The sequence below is a fragment of the Carcharodon carcharias genome, chromosome 2, assembly GCF_017639515.1.
Source record: "Carcharodon carcharias isolate sCarCar2 chromosome 2, sCarCar2.pri, whole genome shotgun sequence".
Classification (NCBI taxonomy): Eukaryota; Metazoa; Chordata; class Chondrichthyes; order Lamniformes; family Lamnidae; genus Carcharodon; species Carcharodon carcharias.
In genome coordinates this window covers 191,036,369-191,057,022 of record NC_054468.1, presented here as the reverse complement: position 1 = coordinate 191,057,022, position 20,654 = coordinate 191,036,369, and the positions used below count along the sequence as shown (strand labels likewise).

The window sequence follows — 20,654 nt, the reverse complement described above, 5'->3', positions numbered from 1 at the left end:
CTCAGGAGGCCCATCAGTGTCACCACTTTAGCTTGGGAGGCAGTGGCCAGTGGTGGTCAGTGCCAACGCTGCACAGAAGAAGTTCACCTTCCAGTGCAGAATGAGGATGAATGATCTCATCCATGCTGCCAGGGTAACGCAACCATCTCATCACACTAAACTCACAGACTCACAAGGCCATCACACATTCACGTGTCAGCTCAAGGGACATCAGCACTCTCTCTCTCTCACACATAACATCACATCTTCATCTGGCCTCATCTCCTCTGGAGACTGCCTCCTCAGGCCTCATCATCTTGAGGTCACTTGCACAGATCCACATGTAGCCCCACACATACCCTGGCATACCCTCCTTCCCCAGTACAACCCTCGTCCTGCAGCCCCTTCCCTTGCCTGAGGCCACTTCTCCCCCTTCCCAAAGTAAACCCTAGCCCTGCAGCTGTTTAAAAGCCACCCCTGCTTCATAGCTGGTCTCGTAAGTAGAGGCCGGCCCATGAGTCCCCCTAAAAGTGATGTGGTGTAGTCTGCGAAGCCTGGTGCTAATGACCACAAGTGCTGCCTAAAGCAAGGTAGACAAACAAACCTCGATGTCCCGAGCAAAGTGCATCTCACCAAGTGTACGTCACTTATGTTCATTTGTGAAACACGACAGCGAGCAATCATGCCCACGTCCCCTGATGATCCAGCACGAGGGGATGATTCCAGCGAGCAGAGTTTATAATGATATGCAGATGTACCGATATGAAGTTCCCGATGTGCAGCAGGGGGAAACGCGGCCCGCCATTGACGGGCGAAGCAAACGACCGCAACCTGGTTTCACGACATCATGAAACTGATTTTTGGCCTTCCCGCCCTACTGCCCACTCACATCCGCCATGACCCCCGACATCAATGGGCACGGAAAATTCCGCCCTTACATTTTCATTGCTCCTTTCCTAGCCGCAGGGCACCCCAAAGCACCAATGAAATTCTTCAGAAAAGTAGTCAGTGTTGTAATGTTGGAAAATTGACACTCTGTGGGGAAGGAAAGTGTGCCTGAGTGTATATGTCTGAGCATGTGTGTGTGTGCATGTGTGCGTGTCTGTGTGTGTATGGGTGTGTGTGTGTCTTTGTGTGTGGGTGTGTTTGTGTGGGTGTGTGTGTGGGTGTATGTGTAGGTCTGCGTGTGCATGTGTGTGTTGTGTTTGTGTGTGTGCACGTGTGTCAGCATCTTCGTGTGTCTAATGCTGGGCAGTCTGGTATAGGCTTGGAAGAAAAAAGCGGACGTATCTGGGATGCCTGTTGGTTGACTAGAGTATGATTCATTTTCACACACATTTGGCAATATCAGAATTTCATAACCTCTAGTCTAAATCAAAATCTAAAATGGGCTAAATGCCCAGTCATTAACACTGTAAAATTGTTACCATTTTGTAGTGGATTTTTAAAGTAAACTAAAATGCTTGCAATTGGCACCTTTTGCACATGTTGGCTGTAATACTGCACAAAGAACTGGAATTGTTTTGAAATACAATCCATAGAAAAATATTCTCAGAAATTTGGGATTTGAGTGTAATTTGTATGAAGGACACAGCTGCTCTGTGAACCTGAAGTTAAAGGGAAGGACGTTTGGTCAATGTATCAAAGCTCAAAGACAGAAGGAACAAGCATGGAAGAAAGAGAGCAGGCAAAGTGAAAGGTATTAGATCCTCACAGAATTCCTGTGGCTTGGGTCTATCTTCTGGAATTAGTAGACACAAGTTCTCCTTCCTGTTTCTCTGGTGCAGAACACACACCTAGTCAGCTTACTACAAATAGCCAATCTGACTTCAATCAGTCTCTGACTGGAAGGCAACTTCTGTGTTTTCAGGGTGGTCGTGAAGAGAAACTGAATAGAGACCTTCATGAATAAATGGGGCCAATTTTAGGGTCTGACACGCCCTGTTTATGGTCGCAGACAGAGCATCCTGAACTGTGGAATCCACTGGAAATCAGCCCTGCAGGTTTGCCATTTAACTTCAGCCCTGCTCTATTATAGAAATATGTCTGGAGCGGGTGTTGAAAACTCCCATCTGAAACAGGTGGCAATTTCATTAAGGTTTTTAAACACGGACTGTAGGCCAGGGCTTCATTTCCCAGCTCATGGATGTGCTGGACACCAGATCCAACAACGCTGCCAGGAGTTCCATTGTTTCATCTCCACCCCCTTCAGCAACCAACACTTTTATCCTTAATTATTTAATAGAGTGTTGTTTGCATTTGACTGCTTAGGAGTGATTAATACCAGTTCTAAATCATTCCAAATTGACTTGGATGATAATCAGCCTCCAATCCTTACAGTAGGATTCCATCCAATCCCTCAGTGCTCAGTATTTACACTGGATGCAAAACAAATAAATATAACCTTCACGGTGCTTGTTTCCTCCCTTATTCATGTTGCAGTTTGACACCTGCTTTGTAAAAACTGCTATGGAAAATTTCTACTTATGAAAAGGGTTATTTACAGCACAATTAGTCTTCCTGCTATCAATAACCAGGTTTCTATGTGAATGCATATGCACCCCAACAAGTCAGGTATTTACCAACATGACAGCATTTAGATAAGTGATTTGAATGAATCCAGAGGAGAGCTCAATATTGGCACTGAGGTGATCTGATTAAATCCCAATGGGTAATGACAGCATGTGTGCCGCAATGAAGGAACAGTCGTGTGCCAGTTATTCAGTCATACAAAGTTAGAAGCATTCAGAGGGCAAAATTGAGCTTGTGACTGTGGTGGCATTATATATTAGAGGCTATTTGTATGTTAGTAAATTTTCAATGGGTTAGAATAGTTGTTTACTGTTTTTTCTCTCTCTCATTCCATTAGTATGTACATGGTAACAGAATAAATAGCAATACTAGATTTCCACTACACTAGTCAGCAGCTATCCATTAGTTCATAAGGAGAAAAGCTTGCCCTGCAATCAAAATGATAAGATGTTCATTGCAAGATTCTGTTACGATTTCTAGTAGCAAGTGCGAGCCTACCAGTGGTCCACAGGAAAATTAAGATTGTATCGTAGCAGGACAGCTGTTGCAGCACACAAAAAGGCAGGAGGTACTAACAGGACTCCAAAGGCTGGTCTAACTCATTTAACATTGAGGCTTTGAATAGATAAGCAATTGGAGGGAAAGGGTGCCATTACTAGACTTTCTCTCTCTTTTCAAAAAATTTTAGATCCTTCCCACAGCTGACCCAAGTCTACTACCACCTTTCCTAGGAAGCAGCAGAAAGAGACCCAGATATCAGTAAGATCCATCTATGACCCCCTTTTCTCCCATCCCCACCACTCCCACTTGCATGTAGCAGGTGAAGATGGAGTTTTCAACTGAAGTTCTGTTAGGGTTAGAGGCAAGAAAATTCAGGTTGGAACAGTAAAGCATCAGTTGGCGTCACTGTTTCATTCCTCTCAGCCTCCAACACTATCCTATCCCATTTCAAGAAGTATTACAGAGGGGATTCCAGCCCACACCATGTTAGCATCACAGACAGCAACAGAAACACAGCTAATATCCTTTTGCGTGTTATCTGCAGAGCATCACTTTGCCACCATAGGTCAAAAAGACTATACAGGTCTTCATAGTCTACGTTTTCTCTTTTTGAATGTATATATGTTTATCTTTTAAAAGAGCCTCTTTACTGTATAATTTTTAATGAACATATTTTCCCATCTAGTCCCCACTTCCTCTCACCTCTTGCCCATTCCACTGACACAAGGTGGACTGGAACGGTTTAAGCTGCAGAAGTTTCCAACTGCTTTCAACAAAATGAACTGGCAAAGTATTTTCTACTAGGTCCCCACCTGAACTGAAGAGGCTGAATTCTGTGTGGCACTTTTTTCTAACAAACCCAGGAACAATGAACAATGCTTCCCCAAAGAAAACAATCAGTAAAAGGGGTTCACAAAAATGTTTAGCCTTTTAGTTAAGAGTCAAGAGCTTGGCTTCTTGAGATACTGGCTGGCTTCATACATTCCATATCTCAAGAAATAGCAAAACTATCAGCTTTACTGCTTGTGCTTTGGGAAATCATTACTTTGAGGGTAGATAAGGATAGCAATGCCAGGCTAAGTAAAATGCTATTGCCAGCAGCTCAAGATAACTGTAGAATGTAGCTGTAAGCTAATATCAATTCAAATTGGCCAACAGACACCCTTCTGGATTATATTCATATTTTGACTGCATATGATCCAACAGTCACAATACAATGTAGTAGGTAAAAGCTTCTTCATTTCCCACAGTATAATGCTGCAGTCTCAGAAATTGCATCCCCGCTATGGGTAAGCTAAAAGTTCAGATCTAACACAAACATTTAAGGCTGGTACTCCTGGGACATTATATTTTATTCCTGATCAAATTTTCGGAATCAAAATTACTACCACTTCCCCACCCCCCCACCCCGCCCAACAAAATACATTAGTGTTTTTATTTGATTTTATGAGGAGATTGCTTTGTGAAAACAAACTGAGAAGTGTGAAGAATGCTGCTGCTTCTGGGAGGCCTTGGCCCACCCTCACATCTCTATTTATCAACTAGAAATCACTATTCAAAGGTGTTTTTTTCTCGCCATAAGAAAGGGTTTTATTAAAAAGGGTAATCTTACAGTATTCTGGTACAGCTGTCAGTGGTATTATAAACATAATTCAATTTTGGCACAGCTACTATTTGTCGCAAATCTATCTTGCCTTCCAATGAAAAGGACAGGGATACTGCTTAATTTTTATTTTGTGAAAATAATGGCATCCTGGAAACATATAATTACAAAGCCAAGCTAGCTTTGAATACATAATATGTTAAAATGGGATAGTGTCTTCATACTTATATGTTGTTAAGGAGCATTTTCTAGGGAGAAACAAGTCAGCTTCCACTAATCAATGACTGACTGAATTGATATACTTGGTAACTCTTAATTTATAGATTAAATTTTATTTATGCATTTACATAACAGCCAATCAGTAATACTATGTTGATAAATAGTTATTACAATGCACTGTATTACAGCACATAAATAATGTTATACTACCTTCACAACTTTTTTGTTGGATCTCCATGTTGCTTTATATTGACTGGAGTGCTGGAGATTAAAAATGGTGCATGTTGATGTGATTATTCTTCTCCCCGGCTCCCATTTGTGGAAGAACAATCCAGTTGCTGGAGAAGTAGTCCAAAAGTTATTCAGAAGATATCTAGTTTGGATCAGGATCACAAATGTTTTCTTACTGTGGGGCGAGGAAGTTGGAGGGGGAAAGAGGAATACAGGGCAACACTATCTTTTCTTGAATAAAGAAAGAAAATTCTGGAAATGCTTTTAGAATTGTGACAGAAGGTCATCAACCTGAAACATTAGGTAGAATTTTACTGTGGGCTTCAGGGCCACAATGTCAGGCTGAAAAGCAAGTCGTGAGCTCACACTTGGTGACAGTGGGAATAGCTCAGTGATCCCACTGCTGGCAGCCTCCTCATTCATTACCTGTAGACTCACCATCTAATTAAGGACAGCGGGCAGGCTCTTGGAACTGCTGGCCTAGTCAGAAGACCAGCAGCTCTGAAGTCTCAGCAGTCTGATCGGGAGGCAATGGGCACTGCCAATTGGCAGGAGAGCTTAGGGGTGCCCCAACATGGAGGCGCCTTCAGACAGGTAGGCAAAATTTAAAATTTAGGGAGCCAAGGATGGTAGGTTTCATGCAGTGGAGGGGAAGCTCCTCTGGGGGGATCACTGGGGATAAGGGGGATTTCTTGCATGCTGGCAGCCCCTTTGTTGGGCCATGGAGCCTCCAGCTCTGAGGATGCCCAGGCAAGGAGGCTGTCTCCATGAAGCTGGTGAGGCAGGCCCAGTTCGGCCATTAGCAAAATGCCAGCAGCCCGGTACAATGGCCAATAACTGAGGCCTTAATTATGCAAATTGGATGCCTGAGTCCATAGAGCAGCCAGTCAATCCACACCTAGGCCTGCCTTCCACACACCACTGGAAAACTTCCCTGACTGTAGGACTGTTCTGACGTAGCTCCCGCCATTTTATTGGCAGCCCTGTCTCTGTTCCCGCTACCTGGGGGGCCTGTAAAATTCAGCCAGTTAACTTATGCTTCATTCTCTACAGCTGCTGCCTGAACTGCTGAGTTTTTCCAGCATTTTCTGTTTTTATTTCAGATTTCCAACATCTGCAGTATTTTGCTTCTTTATTTTATTTTATTTTTTGCTTCTTCGTGGGAATCTCTAACAATTCTCCGGGAGAGAGGAAGGGCAGAGAACTTACTCTGAGCCATCTGCAAATGATTTCACTACAAACAACATTACAACCCCTCAATGTGACTCTCTTGTGGATTCCCCTCCCCTCCTGTTGTGAAGTGTGTGGGCTATGTTCTCTATTTCCTCTTGATGGTCAGGCTAAGTTCAGGAACCTATTAAGTGAGAAATTGAAGCCATTGATCAAGTTGAGTGGTAGAAAAGGCCCGAGGGGTTGAAAGGCCTACTCCTGTTCCTATTTGGCTGCATCCTATCATTCTGTGGCACTGTCTACACTATCACAATGCCATGCCACCACTCGACCATTGTGCCATCTTTGATTTTTTTAATGTATAAAAGGATATTGATGGCACAGAGCCATCTGGCATTCAAACAATGATTTAATTATATTCTCAGCACCACATCAGGAGGTTTTCCAAACTCCAACCTAAACATGGAGCTGTGGTACTTCTGCACTGACATAAGAAGACAGGACTTAACTGAGACTATTAAACAGCAGCCTTAAGAAAATAAACAAATCCGTGATCTCTATCCATGGCTGATTTTCTTCCTACAAAAACAGGTATAAACAACCCACAATAACATAAAAGAACATTAATTATAAAATCTTAGATTTTCACAATGAACCTTTCAAAGTTTCTTTGTGAACTTGTTCTTTTTAAAGAGAGCAATTGCAATAAAAAGCACAAAACTCAAGAAATCCAAATAAAATCTCCTACAGCACAATGTTAGATTCCATAAACAGTAGAGAACGCATATTAAATATTCCCTCTCATACTGTGTGGCTCCCTGTACAACAGTGAATGTATATAAAGCATGTCCTGTAAATTTGTACCAGAAAAACAATATAATCACTGTAATGCCAATTTCCAGTGTAAAAGATCAAGGGAGTTCAGGAGTAAATCACTTCCAGCTATTTTTACGTTGTAATTTCTAGATCTTTATGCCAATTCAAAAGAACCTTCATTGAAAATCTCTGCTGCTCAATAACCTAGCCCCACCCCCATGCCAGAGTGCAACTTAGGCAGATTTCCTGAATTTACATCAGTTCTGAATGGACAGTAAATCTGCTCTTAACATTTCAGGCACAATGGGACCCTAAGGTATTATTTCTGCTGTTTGGTGGCATTGTCAATTACTTCTTTTTAATCGTTTTCCTTCATTTTATCTTTGAATGCATTTCTACGGATCAAAATGATTTGCACTAAATATTGAAGAAGACCCAAGCCTGTCAACTGTGCATATATGATGGTTTGATGACTCAATTTTCATGCATAAGGAGGAGCTTAAAGAAGGAACGCAGCATCAGTTTGGTTCCTCAGCTCACGGTTGTTTCGTCTTATTCCACTTGCTTTAGGTCTGCCTTTATGTTCCGGCCTATGCTAATGAGATTCTCGGGGAATTGCAGCGTAATTCACCAAGATCAGCCTAAGTTTTGTTGTGTCATCATTCTTAGGAATTTCCAGGCTGATTTATGGCGCTCTACCTAACAGAGACACCAAATAATAGCAATGTAGGGTTCCTCTCCCACGCTCCCATTATTCCTAGTTGCCATGGTGCAGGTTGCTGTATTTGGTACTGTTCTCTATTGCTACACAGTTAATTGGCCAACCTCATACTTTTCTTTGAATTTTAGTGCATTACCAAAGCACATATGCATATAGATACATGCTGTACATTGCTACACCTTCATTGGGGCTTATTATATATACGCAACAGGCTCTTGACAGGATATCTTGCATCAAGATGGAACTCACCAATGGAAATAAGCAAAGTGCAGTGGGAACAAGGGGTGAGAAGGAACCTAAAAGGAGCAGAAATATTACAAAGGTGGGAATAAAGGCTTCCTCTGAAGGCCTTGGTCAGGACAGATCTTTAGCAGCTGAGTGTTTGGAGGGAAAGGAGACTGCTACAAAATCCTCTCCCTCTACTGGTGGAAATACATTAGTGTCCTTTGCAGCTGTTTCCTGGACTTACTGTCATCTTCCCCATGGCCTCCCTGGAACAGGCAGTAAATGGGGCAGGGCAGGAGGAAACCCTTCGGGTACCTGGGCACTGCTTTCTGATTGTCATTTCCCATGTGGCAGGCATGGTAAGAATAGCCAGTGAGGATAAGCATTGTTGGTCAGTACAGTGTTGTCTCATCTCAAAGGAGGGCTTCTAACCAAGAGTCCCTAGTGATTCAGCAATCACAATGCCACCATAATGTAGTTGGCCATAGTCACACCAGCCCACCTAGCATGCACATTGACTATGTGATGATTGATAATAATGGCATATTGTCTTCCTCCCTCAGATGAGCCATCCTCTAGAGGCTGCTGGGACCCCAAGGACCTTCCCTTGACACCTGAGGAGGAAATGCAGATAGATCCACCAGCGTCACACCCTCTCTTGCTACCAGACACCAGCACAGATACAAGTACAGCGGTGGACATTAGTTTGTCGGCTCAGATAGTAGAGCATTGTGGAGAGGATGTGGCACACTCACATAAGGAGTTGGCAGAGGCAGAGAGTGCCTCCATTGCCACTGCCAGCGAGGTGGCGGGGAGGGGGGGGAGGCACCGAGATGTAGCACTCGCAAATTTAAGTTTAAGATACCATGAGCACAGGATGAAATTTTCACGGGTGACATTATTTCATTTCATCAGTGTTATGTATTGTTTTTGTGTGACAGTAGCAAAAAACATTATGTTATTTTCCTTTTTTTGCAACTCTGGAAAAGATATAAATCTAGATTTTGTTTTAAAGCCTTGAGTGTCCCTTATGTTTTCCATAGGTGCAGGCCTCATCAGTGCCTTATGATAGACGGCAGGGGCAGCAAACTTTATCACAGAGGTTGTGAAGCGACGCTGGGGTCATGGCACTGCCTCCTCAGAAGCAGAAAGCGAATACTTCAGCAGAAACCACAGGAAAATCTCAGCAGACAAAAAACAGCAAACTCTCACCTGAACACCTAACAATACATGCAGCCAATGGTCCGGTTGCCTTTTATCCCACTTGAATTGTGATTTCAGGTCGGGCACGTGCCCGCTCATTCAATATAAAATTCTGGCCATTGTGTGTACATAGAATTATGACGTTGGAAGAAATGAGGATATGCATGAACATTATTTTTACTCATAAACGAAATAGTCACTTGCCCACTTATTATAGGAACGTTGGGGAAGAAGTAGGCCATTCTGTCCCTTCATCCACATGCCTTTCATCTATAATCTGTTCTAAGCCTGAGGCTAATAGGTTTTTACTAGCTAAGGGTTTTAAGGGATATGAAAACTTTTAAGACTAAGGTTGAAAGTTTCAATTTCAGCATCCACAGCCTTTGAGGGAAAAGAGTTCCAGTGAAACTGTGCTTTATCGTAGATTCTACCATCAGTGGGAATAGATTCTCTTTATCCAACGTATCAAAATCTTTTATCATTTTAAACAAGCTCTTTATCTTCCCTATCAAATAATTTTAAATAGCTTGATTAAACTGATCCTCAATCTTCTCTACTCAAGGAAATACAAACCCAGGGCTGAATTTTCAGTCTGCACCAATGTCAGAAATGGAGGCAATGGGGCCCAGAAATTCCAAGGCTGGCCAGCATGCCAGCATCCTGACCCCGTTCCCAACATCATTTTGGCCAATGTGGGTTTGGTGCCTGGGAAGGCCGCCCACCTACATAGGGAAGGTAGGTAATTAGGCTTATTGCTTGTTGGGCAAGCTTTAAGGAGGCTGACTGGGATTTTCCAGTTTCTTGTTTTCAAACATGACAGAGGGAAAATCAGCCGCCTGGCGGCTGGCCCGCTACCATAGGCCAGGGTGCCAGCCCTCCTTGCAGACTTAAAGGCTCTCCTGAGGCAGTCAAAGGCCACCCTGTAATGCATCCCTCAGCACACAGTCCTGGACCTTGGAATGTGCCAGAATGCAAGGGTTGGTCATCAACAACGCTTTGCACTGGAAGACCAGCATGTTTCAGGGAGAGCAAAGAGCGTCTTTCACTGGGTTGATAGTCCTGCAGCCACAATTGATGTTTACCTCAGCATGCATCCCTGGGAACAGCCTATAGAGCACAGAGTCCTGCATCACACAGCTGCTCAGGATGAACCTTGACAAAAACCACTGCATCTCTTTTCCAAATCTCCTTTCCCGAAGGAGGTGGACAATGGTCTGTTCCCCACCACAGCCCCTTCGAGGTTAACGTGTGAAGGGGGAAAGACTCTGGGTGTGTAGGAAGGACCTGACGGGGAGGGCCTTTCTCACCAACAGCCATGGGGAAAATTCAGCCCCTAGTTTATGCAACCTGTCTGCATAATATAACCCTGTAACCTCCAAAATCATTCTGGTGAATCTGCACTGTGCCCCTCTAAGGTCAATCTCTACTGCATGTAGTGGAGTGCCCAGAACTGAATGCAGTACTCTAGGTGCAGCTGACCAAGGTTCTATAGAACTGAAGTATAACTTCCTTCTCTTGGTTTTCAAGCCCTTTTGGGAGAAAGGTCAACATTCCATTAGTCTTTTGACTTTGTGCCTTTTCATTGGCTTCTTGTAATTTGTACACATGGACAACCAAATCCATTTGTTCCTCCACAGTTCTTAGTTTCTTATCATATAAAAATGGGTGATCTTTTATGTACCGACACTCAACTCCATTTTCCTTCAAGTTTGCCATTCACAATCTCTCTGGGCTGGATTTTATATTCTACCGCTGGTGGGTTGAAGATGGGGACACATAAAAGGTGGCCTTCTCACCACCTACCTGCTCGCCTGCCCCCAACCTGTCTGAAATTTTAAAGGGGCGAGGGAGGCATTGGGGGCTCACCCACCCTTGGGCCTACTGAGGCCCTTAAATGATCAATTAATAGTCACTCAAGGGCCTCAACTCACCACTGCCAGTATTTCACCAGGTGGTGGAGTGAGGCCCACACCATATGGGAAGACAATCAGCTTTAGCTGCACAGGCTGGTGTTGGGCAACTGGGGGGCTGGGCCTCCTGGATCCATTGAAGGTCACCTCCCCACCACCCCCACCACCCCCAACCACTGCCCCCCCCCCCACCCCCCGCCCCAACCCCGCGCACCAATGGCCATCCAATTGGCCAGCTGCTCTCTGAACCAGGACTTCCTCCCAAGAAAGGGCTGAAAGTCTCAACTTAAAGCAATTAATGCTGTTCCCATCATTCTAGCATTTTCCCTACTACTGATTTTAGGCTAACCAGTCTGTAATTTGCTGTTTTCTCCCTCCCTCCTTTTTTAAATAGTGAGGTTATATTTGCCACCCTCCAATCTGCCGGGACTGTTCCAGAATCTACAGAATTTTGGAAGATGACAACCAACGCATCCACTATTTCCATGGCCACTTCCTTTAGTACCCTGGGATGTAAATTATCTGGCCCTGTGGTTTTATCAACTTTCAGTCCCATTAATTTCTCCAGCACTATTGTTTTGCCAATATTAATTTCCTTCAATTCTTCCTTCTCACTAGGCCCTTGGCTCCCTAGTATTTCTGGGGAGTTATTTGTGTCTTCCTCTGTGAAGAAAGAACTAAAGTAGTTGTTTAATTGCTCTGCCATTTCCTTATTCTCTACTATAAGTTCTCCCATTTTGAATTATAAGGGACCTACATTTGTCTTCACTAATCTTTTTCTTTTTACATACTTATAGAAGCTTCCACAATCTGCTTTTATGTTTCTTGCAAGTTTACTCTCACACTCTATTTTCCTCCTCATAATCAATCTCTTGGACCTCCTTTGCTGAATTCTAAACTGCTCTCAATTTTTAGGCATGCTACTTTTTCTAGTAACTTTATATGATTCCTCTTTGGATCTAATAGTATCCTTAATTTCTTTTGTTAGCTATGGTTGGGCCGCTTTTCCTGTTGTGTTTTTGTGCCAGAAAGGAATATATAAACTGTTGCAATGCATACATGCATTCCTTAAATATTAGCCATTATCTATTCATCATCATGCCTTTTAATGAAATTCCCCAATCTATCTTAGCTAACTCACACCTCATAATTCCATAGTTTCCTTTGTTAAGATTTAGGACCCTAGCTTCAGATTGGACTGCATCACTTTCCATCCTAATGAAGAATTCTATCATGTTATGGTCACTGTTCCCTAAAGGCATGACAAGATTATTAATTAACCCCTTCACATTGCACAATGCCAAATCTCGGAAAGCCTGTTCCCTAGTTGAAATCTAGGATAGCCTGTTGCCTTGATTATCTGAGCTGACCCAAGAAAATGGACTTGTGCTGATAGTAGCAAGAAAAACTTGGAATTACGTAGTATCTTTAACACAAAGAAATTTTGCAAGGCTCTTCAAGGAAGCTTAATCAGACAAAAATTGCAAGTGTGAAAGCTGAATTGATTAAGTCAATTACATCATAATATGCCACAGTTTCAGGTACATGTCAGCCTTACGTTGGACAAAAACTGGCACAACTCTAATCCATCATAATACTAACATTCTCACTAGAAGTTGGGAGCAATACTGACACCCTATTTTCAGATAATGGTATAGCATTTTCAATCATAGCAAAAATTAATGTAGTTAAAATGCAATTGTAATAGAAGTATCATTAAGAAACCATCCAAAATATTCCTCCCCCATAGCACAGTTATGGTTCCCCCTCTAATAGAGAAATTATACTCTCAATATCATATTCAGCATGGCTTGCAGCCTAATAGGAAAATCATATTTAACGTACCAAATATTACTCTCTCATTCTGCCTGCTAAATTGTTTAATACTATAGTGAAACTATATTAAATTGGTTAAGTGACAGTATCCCGTGAACATAGATACTGATCTAGAAAACTCAGAAATGTTAAATTTATAATAAACATTATTAATAAAATTCATAAACTCAAGGCAGCTGACATAGCCCCATAATCTGACAATTCATATAAAAATCAAAAATTCAAAAAAGAGCCTGGAATACAGGCTTAGGGCCAGCGCCATTGCTTTACGCCAATTAAATAAGTCTTGTTTTAGTGCGTTGATTTCAGGATTTTCAACAATTTTTTGTGCAATTACATCTTATAATTCAGACCCTTTATCCATGAAGACAAAACCTAAAGACTTTTGTCTATGACATAAAAACAATCGGTCATACTGAGAATGCAATGCGACATAAGTTTGTTGTAACTTAAGCTGGTGGTTTGCCCAATATATTCACCACTTGTAGTATAGAGAAAAACCAAACACACAAAAATGCATTTTTCATATTGGTCAAGTCCAAAGTTTTGTGATGGGATATGTGGATACTTACTCAGGTCTGGGAGTAAAGCCTCCCCCTCCCCACAAATGTTTCAGTTTTTGACATTTTGTTGGTAAAATTTCCTGCATTTTGAACTGTGTTTTAATTCAGCCTTTAAAGACAAAACTAACTTATTGTTGAGAGGTTGCAAATCTTTTAAGCTTTAGAATATACTAATTGTTCCCTTGCAATTCCCTCTTCATGTTTGAGTATAACATAACAGGTTGCTGACTCACATTAATACCATAATTACTTATCCCACAATCAGAGTAGATCATGAAAATAAAACAGGCATTGTAATGCTGGAAATGCTAAAAACTCTAGTCTCGCAGTACATGGCTCACTAATTGAAAAGAAATATCAAGTGAATGCTAAACCCCTACCCTATCAGCCACCAAGTATTGTGCTGAACCATCTTGGGGTCCAAGTGTTCTCCCAGCCTCTGCACATGGACAAATATTTTTAGTGCATTGAGGGCATTCTGGGGTGACTTTACCAAAAAGCCCGCAGGCCATAAATTTGATGATTTCAGTACTTGACATGTATGATTGTAGAGCATATAGTCCTTCTCCATATATAAACACTTACATGGCTCCTAAAGATGATATAATGAAATGAACCAATATACCCATGTCCAACAATTACTGAACATTTAAATTAGCAACATAAAAAAAACATTAAATGCAATAACATTTTTAAAAATAAAAAAAATTACCTGATAAAGTTCTATTCGTTGTTCCTCTACTTTTGCCTTTGGATTCTGTAAACGAAACACTCTAAATTCTGCCTTCACCAGGTTCGAAACATTTTTCTCCATTGAAGTGACGTCTAAATACACACGTCTGAAGTATGGGTTATATTGTTGGGACGGGATGACATCTGCATGGAAATGTACAGAGCAATGACAAGTCAGTATATCAACAAAGATCAGCAACCACAGTAGTAAAAACAACTGAAGCCAGTATGTAAAGTATTAGTTTCAGTTAGTGCTCCCAGATGTCCCTATACAAATATAGTGCAGTGCATGACCCCATGCTCCCAGATTTCATAAATAATTAGTTTAAATGTAAATCATTAAATTATGATATTTTCCACATTCCTAAGCCTGGCATTATTAATAACAACTGTTTTCAGAGGGTAACAAGGCTTCAGGTTTCTATGTAGTGTAAGCATTCTATTTGTCTGCACTTCAGAGGTGTAAGGTAAAATGTTACTACGATAATGCTTTGTAACTCTGGAGTGTTGACACACTCTATTCCTCGTGATTTTGATTTAGAACTTCTAAATGCTCCCTTATTTTGCCCTCCTGTGGCATACATGGCAAGTATTTTGCAGGTAATGCATTATAATAACTAGTCAGGATATTAATAAAACATCTGCTTTAATGGAACTGCCAAATTAATAATTCATTTTAGCAGTACAGACACAAAAGACTTTCACTAAATTTACCCGTGTTCTGCAAGATATCAGGCATTAACATAAGAGCTAATTGAAGAAAGTATTATACAACAAATAATATGGTTGAAATGAAGTAAAAGGCTGTAACTTAATCTAAGGGGTTCAGCCAAGGTCTCTGAACAGTTTGAGCTGTGCTCTTGCCACTTATGATGTTACCTGGATTCTTCAATTGAATAACTACCTTGTTACAACCATGCATTATCCTACATACATATGTTTCCTTTTTCCTGTTTAGAAATGGTTTGAATTGAAATTCATAGCACTAATTTCATGGTTTCTTCCAGTCAGTCTTGCAATTTAATTCCATTTCCTTTTAGAAAAGTGGGTGTGTCTCCTAAGGACTTCAATATGTGGATGCAGAAAAGCCTCCCCATGGTTTATCTCTAAACCAAATGTCTCCCACCATCTGATTAGTTCTGATTTGTAATGATCATTGCAGTACTTGAATTATTTAAACACTAAAATCTCCTGGTAATTTTCAAAATATACATGTGTTAGAGATCTAAACAACTTCAGTAATAGCAGATGTCTGTAAACATAATTTAAAAATCAGCTACTCTTTGGGGTTGGATGGCGCAATCATTTAGCATATTATGCATCCATCTCTGGAGTTCAAACTCAGGCTGACCAGTTCCCCAGTGGGATATATCGAGTAGTTGAACCACACAGGCTACAAAACTCCCAGACTTGATGTGTTCCGAATTACCTGTTCTCTACTGAGACAATGGTAGAGGTGGTAGGATTTGGATTGACACCAGTGGGTTAGGTGGATTAGGGCTCTTGCTCACAAATTATCCAGTTGCCCCTGCTGGAAATGTGTTTATGTGTGTAAATATCAGATGAGGACAGGATCAAGCTTGGTTGTGATAGCACTGATGTTTAATAACCTCTTAACTTTCAGTGCCAAATGTAATATATGAGTAATAATCATTTGGGCACGTTATTGAAAAATGATTGGAATTCATGGAACTGTACACACTAGGGAGCAAATGCCTTTTTGAGAGAAAGTGATAGAAGGAAATCGAGAAGAAATACAATCCAGGCTTGTCTATCCTCCCTGCTGCTTGTAGAACTATTACATGAACTAAGTTTGTGCAGTCTGAACCCACTTCCCAAAAAATACATGTGAACAGAGTTTACCACACTTCAGTATGATGCAATACTAAATTGCCAACTTCATTCAGAATCGAGAAAGATGCAGCCTACGGCAAATGCATGTGCCACATTGGTGCCATAGAAGGTGCTGCTCTGAGGATAGTGTTAGAGCAAAGTAAGGATAACTTTTGACAGGGCCCTCAACCGTGTCCGGCCCATCTCCCGCGCATCCGCCCTCACGCCTTCTCCTCCCTCCCAGAAACATGATAGGGTCCCCCTTGTCCTCACTTATCACCCCACCAGCCTCCGCATTCAAAGGATCATCCTCCACCATTTTCGCCAACTCCAGCATGATGCCACCACCAAACACATCTTCCCTTCACCCCCCCTATCGGCATTCCGTAGGGATCGCTCCCTCCGGGACACCCTGGTCCACTCCTCCATCACCCCCTACTCCTCAACCCCCTCCTATGGCACCACCCCATGCCCACGCAAAAGATGCAACACCTGCCCCTTCACTTTCTCTCTCCTCACCGTCCAAGGGCCCAAACACTCCTTTCAAGTGAAGCAGCATTTCACTTGCATTTCCCCCAACTTAGTCTACTGCATTCATTGCTCCCAATGTGGTCTCCTCTACATTGGAGAGACCAAACGTAAACTGGGCAACCGCTTTGCAGAACACCTGCGGTCTGTCCGCAAGAATGACCCAAACCTCCCAGTCGCTTGCCATTTTAACACTCCACCCTGCTCTCTTGCCCACATGTCTGTCCTTGGCTTGCTGCATTGTTCCAGTGAAGCCCAACGCAAACTGGAGGAACAGCACCTCATCTTCCGACTAGGCACTTTACAGCCTTCCGGACTGAATATTGAATTCAACAACTTTAGGTCTTGAGCTCCCTCTCCCATCCCCACCCCCTTTCTGTTTCCCCCTTCCTTTTTTTTCCAATAAATTATATAGATTTTTCTTTTCCCACCTATTTCCATTATTTTTAAATATTTTAAAATCTTTTATGCTCTTCCCACCCCCACTAGAGCTATACCTTGAGTGCCCTACCATCCATTCTTAATTAGCACATTCGTTTAGATAATATCACCAACTTTAACACCTATGTGTTCTTTTGTTCTATTGTTGTTGACATCTTTTGATGATCTGCTTCTATCACTGCTTGTTTGTCCCTACAACCACACCCCCCCTCCACTTCTCTCTCTCTCCGCGCCCCCCCCCCCCCACACACACACACACACCTTAAACCAGCTTATATTTCAACTCTTTCTTGGACTCGAACTCAAGTTCTGTCGAAGGGTCATGAGGACTCGAAACGTCATCTCTTTTCTTCTCCGTCGATGCTGCCAGACCTGCTGAGTTTTTCCAGGTAATTCTGTTTTTGTTTTATAACTTTACTCTCACAAGATGACAATTTATTTACAGATGAGGAAGACCATTTTACCTATTTTAATTCATCCATTCTGAATAACTATACTCTCCCAGTAGCTGCATTTAGTTATTTCTTAAGTCATTCCAAGGTTTCCACTTCCACTCCTTTACCCAGAATCCCATTTCAAGAAATTAGTCCTGAAGTTACCTTCAATTGGTTTGAAATTGTGTCCTATTCCTAAAGTTTATTTTAAAATAGTATTTCAAAACAACCTTTTTATGTTCTCATAAATATCTCTATAATATTCCCTTTCAAATGCCTCCTTTTTAGGCTGAAAAGCTCTAGTGTTGTCAATCTTTCTTCATAACTCAGATTCCTGACACTACAGATCAGCCTGGTGGCTCTTCCTTACATTGCTTCCAGGAATTAAATATCTTCCTCATTTGCCAGTACTAGCGGCAGTTCTCAAGATGCGATCTGACCAGAACGCTGTATAGTTTGTTAATTACTTCCTCTGGTTTGTATTCTATTGTCTTGGATATGCCGTTCGATTTTCAACATGGTTTTTGTGATTTCTACACTACATTGGTTGTACAAATTGAGGGTTCAATCTACTAATACTCAGGTTTTTTTCAGTTTCATCCTTAGCTACTTATACACCATTCATGAAGTACATAAATCATTTATTTTTCCTTCCCCTGTGCAATTTTAGTATTTACCTGCATTACATTTCGTCAGTTTTTGTTTAATCCACTCGCATATTTTGTTTAACTCACCCTGGAGTTTCTAGGTTGCATCACTGATTTCACTGTCCTTCTTATTTTGGTATTGTCTTGAAGCTTGACCAGCTTATAGTAACATTTCTGAATTCAAGTCATTGGTGTACATTAGAAATAGCATTGGCCCCCCTGCTGAGCCCTGGGACTCTCCACTTAATGCTTATCACTACTACCCTGATAGGACCCCTTTAAACAATGCTTAAGCATTTCTACCTTTCATCCATTTTCTTATCCATATCTAAGTTTTGTCCTAAAGCCCACTGCATTGAGTTTAATTATGAAGAGATTTATCAATCACCTTTTGAAAATCATAAGGTTCGGCACTGTTCATTTGGGTTGTCACTTCTAAAAGAAACCAAGGGGGTCAATCAGGCAGGATCTTGCCTATATAAAGCTATATTTCCTGATGTTAACTAATTTAATTGTGCACAGATAATCCTCAAGTTTACTCCTGATAATTGTTCCATTACTTTGCACAGAATTGAAATAAGATTAAGAGGTTATCATTCCTTGCATCTGTTTTGTCACTAATTTTGAAAATGGGTATGCTTCCAATCTACTGATAACTTCAGTGTCCAATGACTCTCTCATAATGATTATCAGTACCTTTCAGATCTCCTCTCTAGTCTTTCTCAACACTCTGAAATAAATATCAACTATCCCTGGGGATCTATTTATTTTAAGCCCTTTCAGCTTGTCCAAAACTTCCATCTTCTTTATACTGAGGTCCTGAATTTTGCTTTGATATTCTTTCTCTGTGAATATTTGGATCATTGTATCCAGAATTTTCACCCCAAGTTTAATGTATAAATTTGACTTAAACATAATAGTACAGAGTTACCAATTATACACTTATCTGGCTGCTACACCTCCTGAAACCATTTCCTGAGTCGGTAGCTGAATGTTCAAATGGTTGTGCCAGCTTCAATATAACAGCTGGCATTGACAGAGTGCCCCAGAAATGATTGCATTTCAATAACATCAGCCTAACTACTCACTGCAACAAATCTAATTCCAAGAATCAGCGGGTTATTCCACACGTGTGCTGCAAAACATTTTGTTCACTATCAATGAGCATGTGTGGAGGTGCTCTACTTTTTGGAGGAAACTGGGGCACTTTGGTAAGACAGCAATTGCATACACATCATTTGTAACCAGATAGAAAAATGGCATAATCGGCATTGTATTTGACCTGAAAGTACATGATAAGCTGAGTGGGAAAAGCAGAAAAATAGCCCCTTCTTAAAAATACAAGTCACAAAATCCAACTTTCCAAAAGTGGGATCATATGCATGAAGCTGATCTTCTGTGAATTTTTAATCTTGAATATTTTAACTTAGAGCTAAGGTAATATAAGAAACCACTGTATCGTTATGTTTACCGCAGTCTCTGAGTGATGTCCCATAACGAATTGACACAGTCAGCACATTGTCCAATCAAACTGAAGGGATAATACACTGTAGCATAAAATAACAAATTATCAGTGTTATTGACTGAGCCTGCGAGTCTGGCTGGGGGAGCCCAGATGCCATGGCTATAGGGTGAAATCAGGAAACATTTCCTCACACAACAAATCATAGAAGTCTGCAACTCTCTCCTCCCAAAAGCTGCTAAGACTAGGCCAATTGAAATTTTCAAAGTTGAGAATGATAGACTTCTTTCAAGAATATTTATGACAGAATTATAATAAGGGGTAAGGAACAAAGGGGGCCAGGGGAAAACAAACTTAAGATCAGCAATGATCTAATTGAAAACGGAACTGGGTTGAGCGACTGAATGCCCTACTCCTGTTCCTGTGTTCTAATTTTAGTCCATATAGGGAACATAAGACTTTCACTTGAGTCATCCTTTACATTGATGGAATAGCTTTTTTGTGCTCCTGGCTGTATATGCTATGTTCTTCTCAATATCTGGTAGCTAGACAATGGGACCACCATCAGCAGCAATCCTTCAAATGTGGGCTTTGAAATTATTCCACATAAATCTTGGCATTGCTTAAATTCTGGATTATTTTCCATAGTCAACAGAGTCCAGGTGACCTCAAAAAAAGTGGCCAATAAAAACAGCTGTAAGTGGCCAGGATAGCAAGTTTATCCAACCTACATAAAATATGTTTTTGGATATACAGATCACCATGACAACACCTTTGGCTGACAGATAGTTTGGCTTGTTTTTACAAAATTGAAATTTAAGCTAATTTTTGTTTCCAATACAGAGGGACATACACTTAACCCTTTCAGGATGGAAATTTCAACATTCCCTACTAAATTAGCTCCTTTTTGCCTAAAATGATATTTTATTATCGAAAATTTAGTAGATAATTAGACTGATACAGATTTGGAGTAAAAATGTAATACTTTCAATTCGAGCTAGATGGGAGAGAGCCATTGGCTTGTCACTTAGTCAGAAAATGCAATGTTTGATCTTCTCTCCAGTATGT

At 41.2% G+C, this 20,654-nt stretch overlaps 1 protein-coding gene across 1 annotated transcript in view; it reads right to left on the bottom strand.

Moving 5' to 3' along the window:
• LOC121269664 (transforming growth factor beta-2 proprotein-like) overlaps positions 1–20,654 on the bottom strand; it is an 87,829-nt gene that overhangs the window by 49,402 nt on the left and 17,773 nt on the right. The window contains exon 3 of the mRNA XM_041174454.1: positions 14,222–14,385. Coding sequence (XP_041030388.1) covers positions 14,222–14,385 — 164 coding nt within the window. The remainder of the gene's footprint in view (positions 1–14,221; positions 14,386–20,654) is intronic.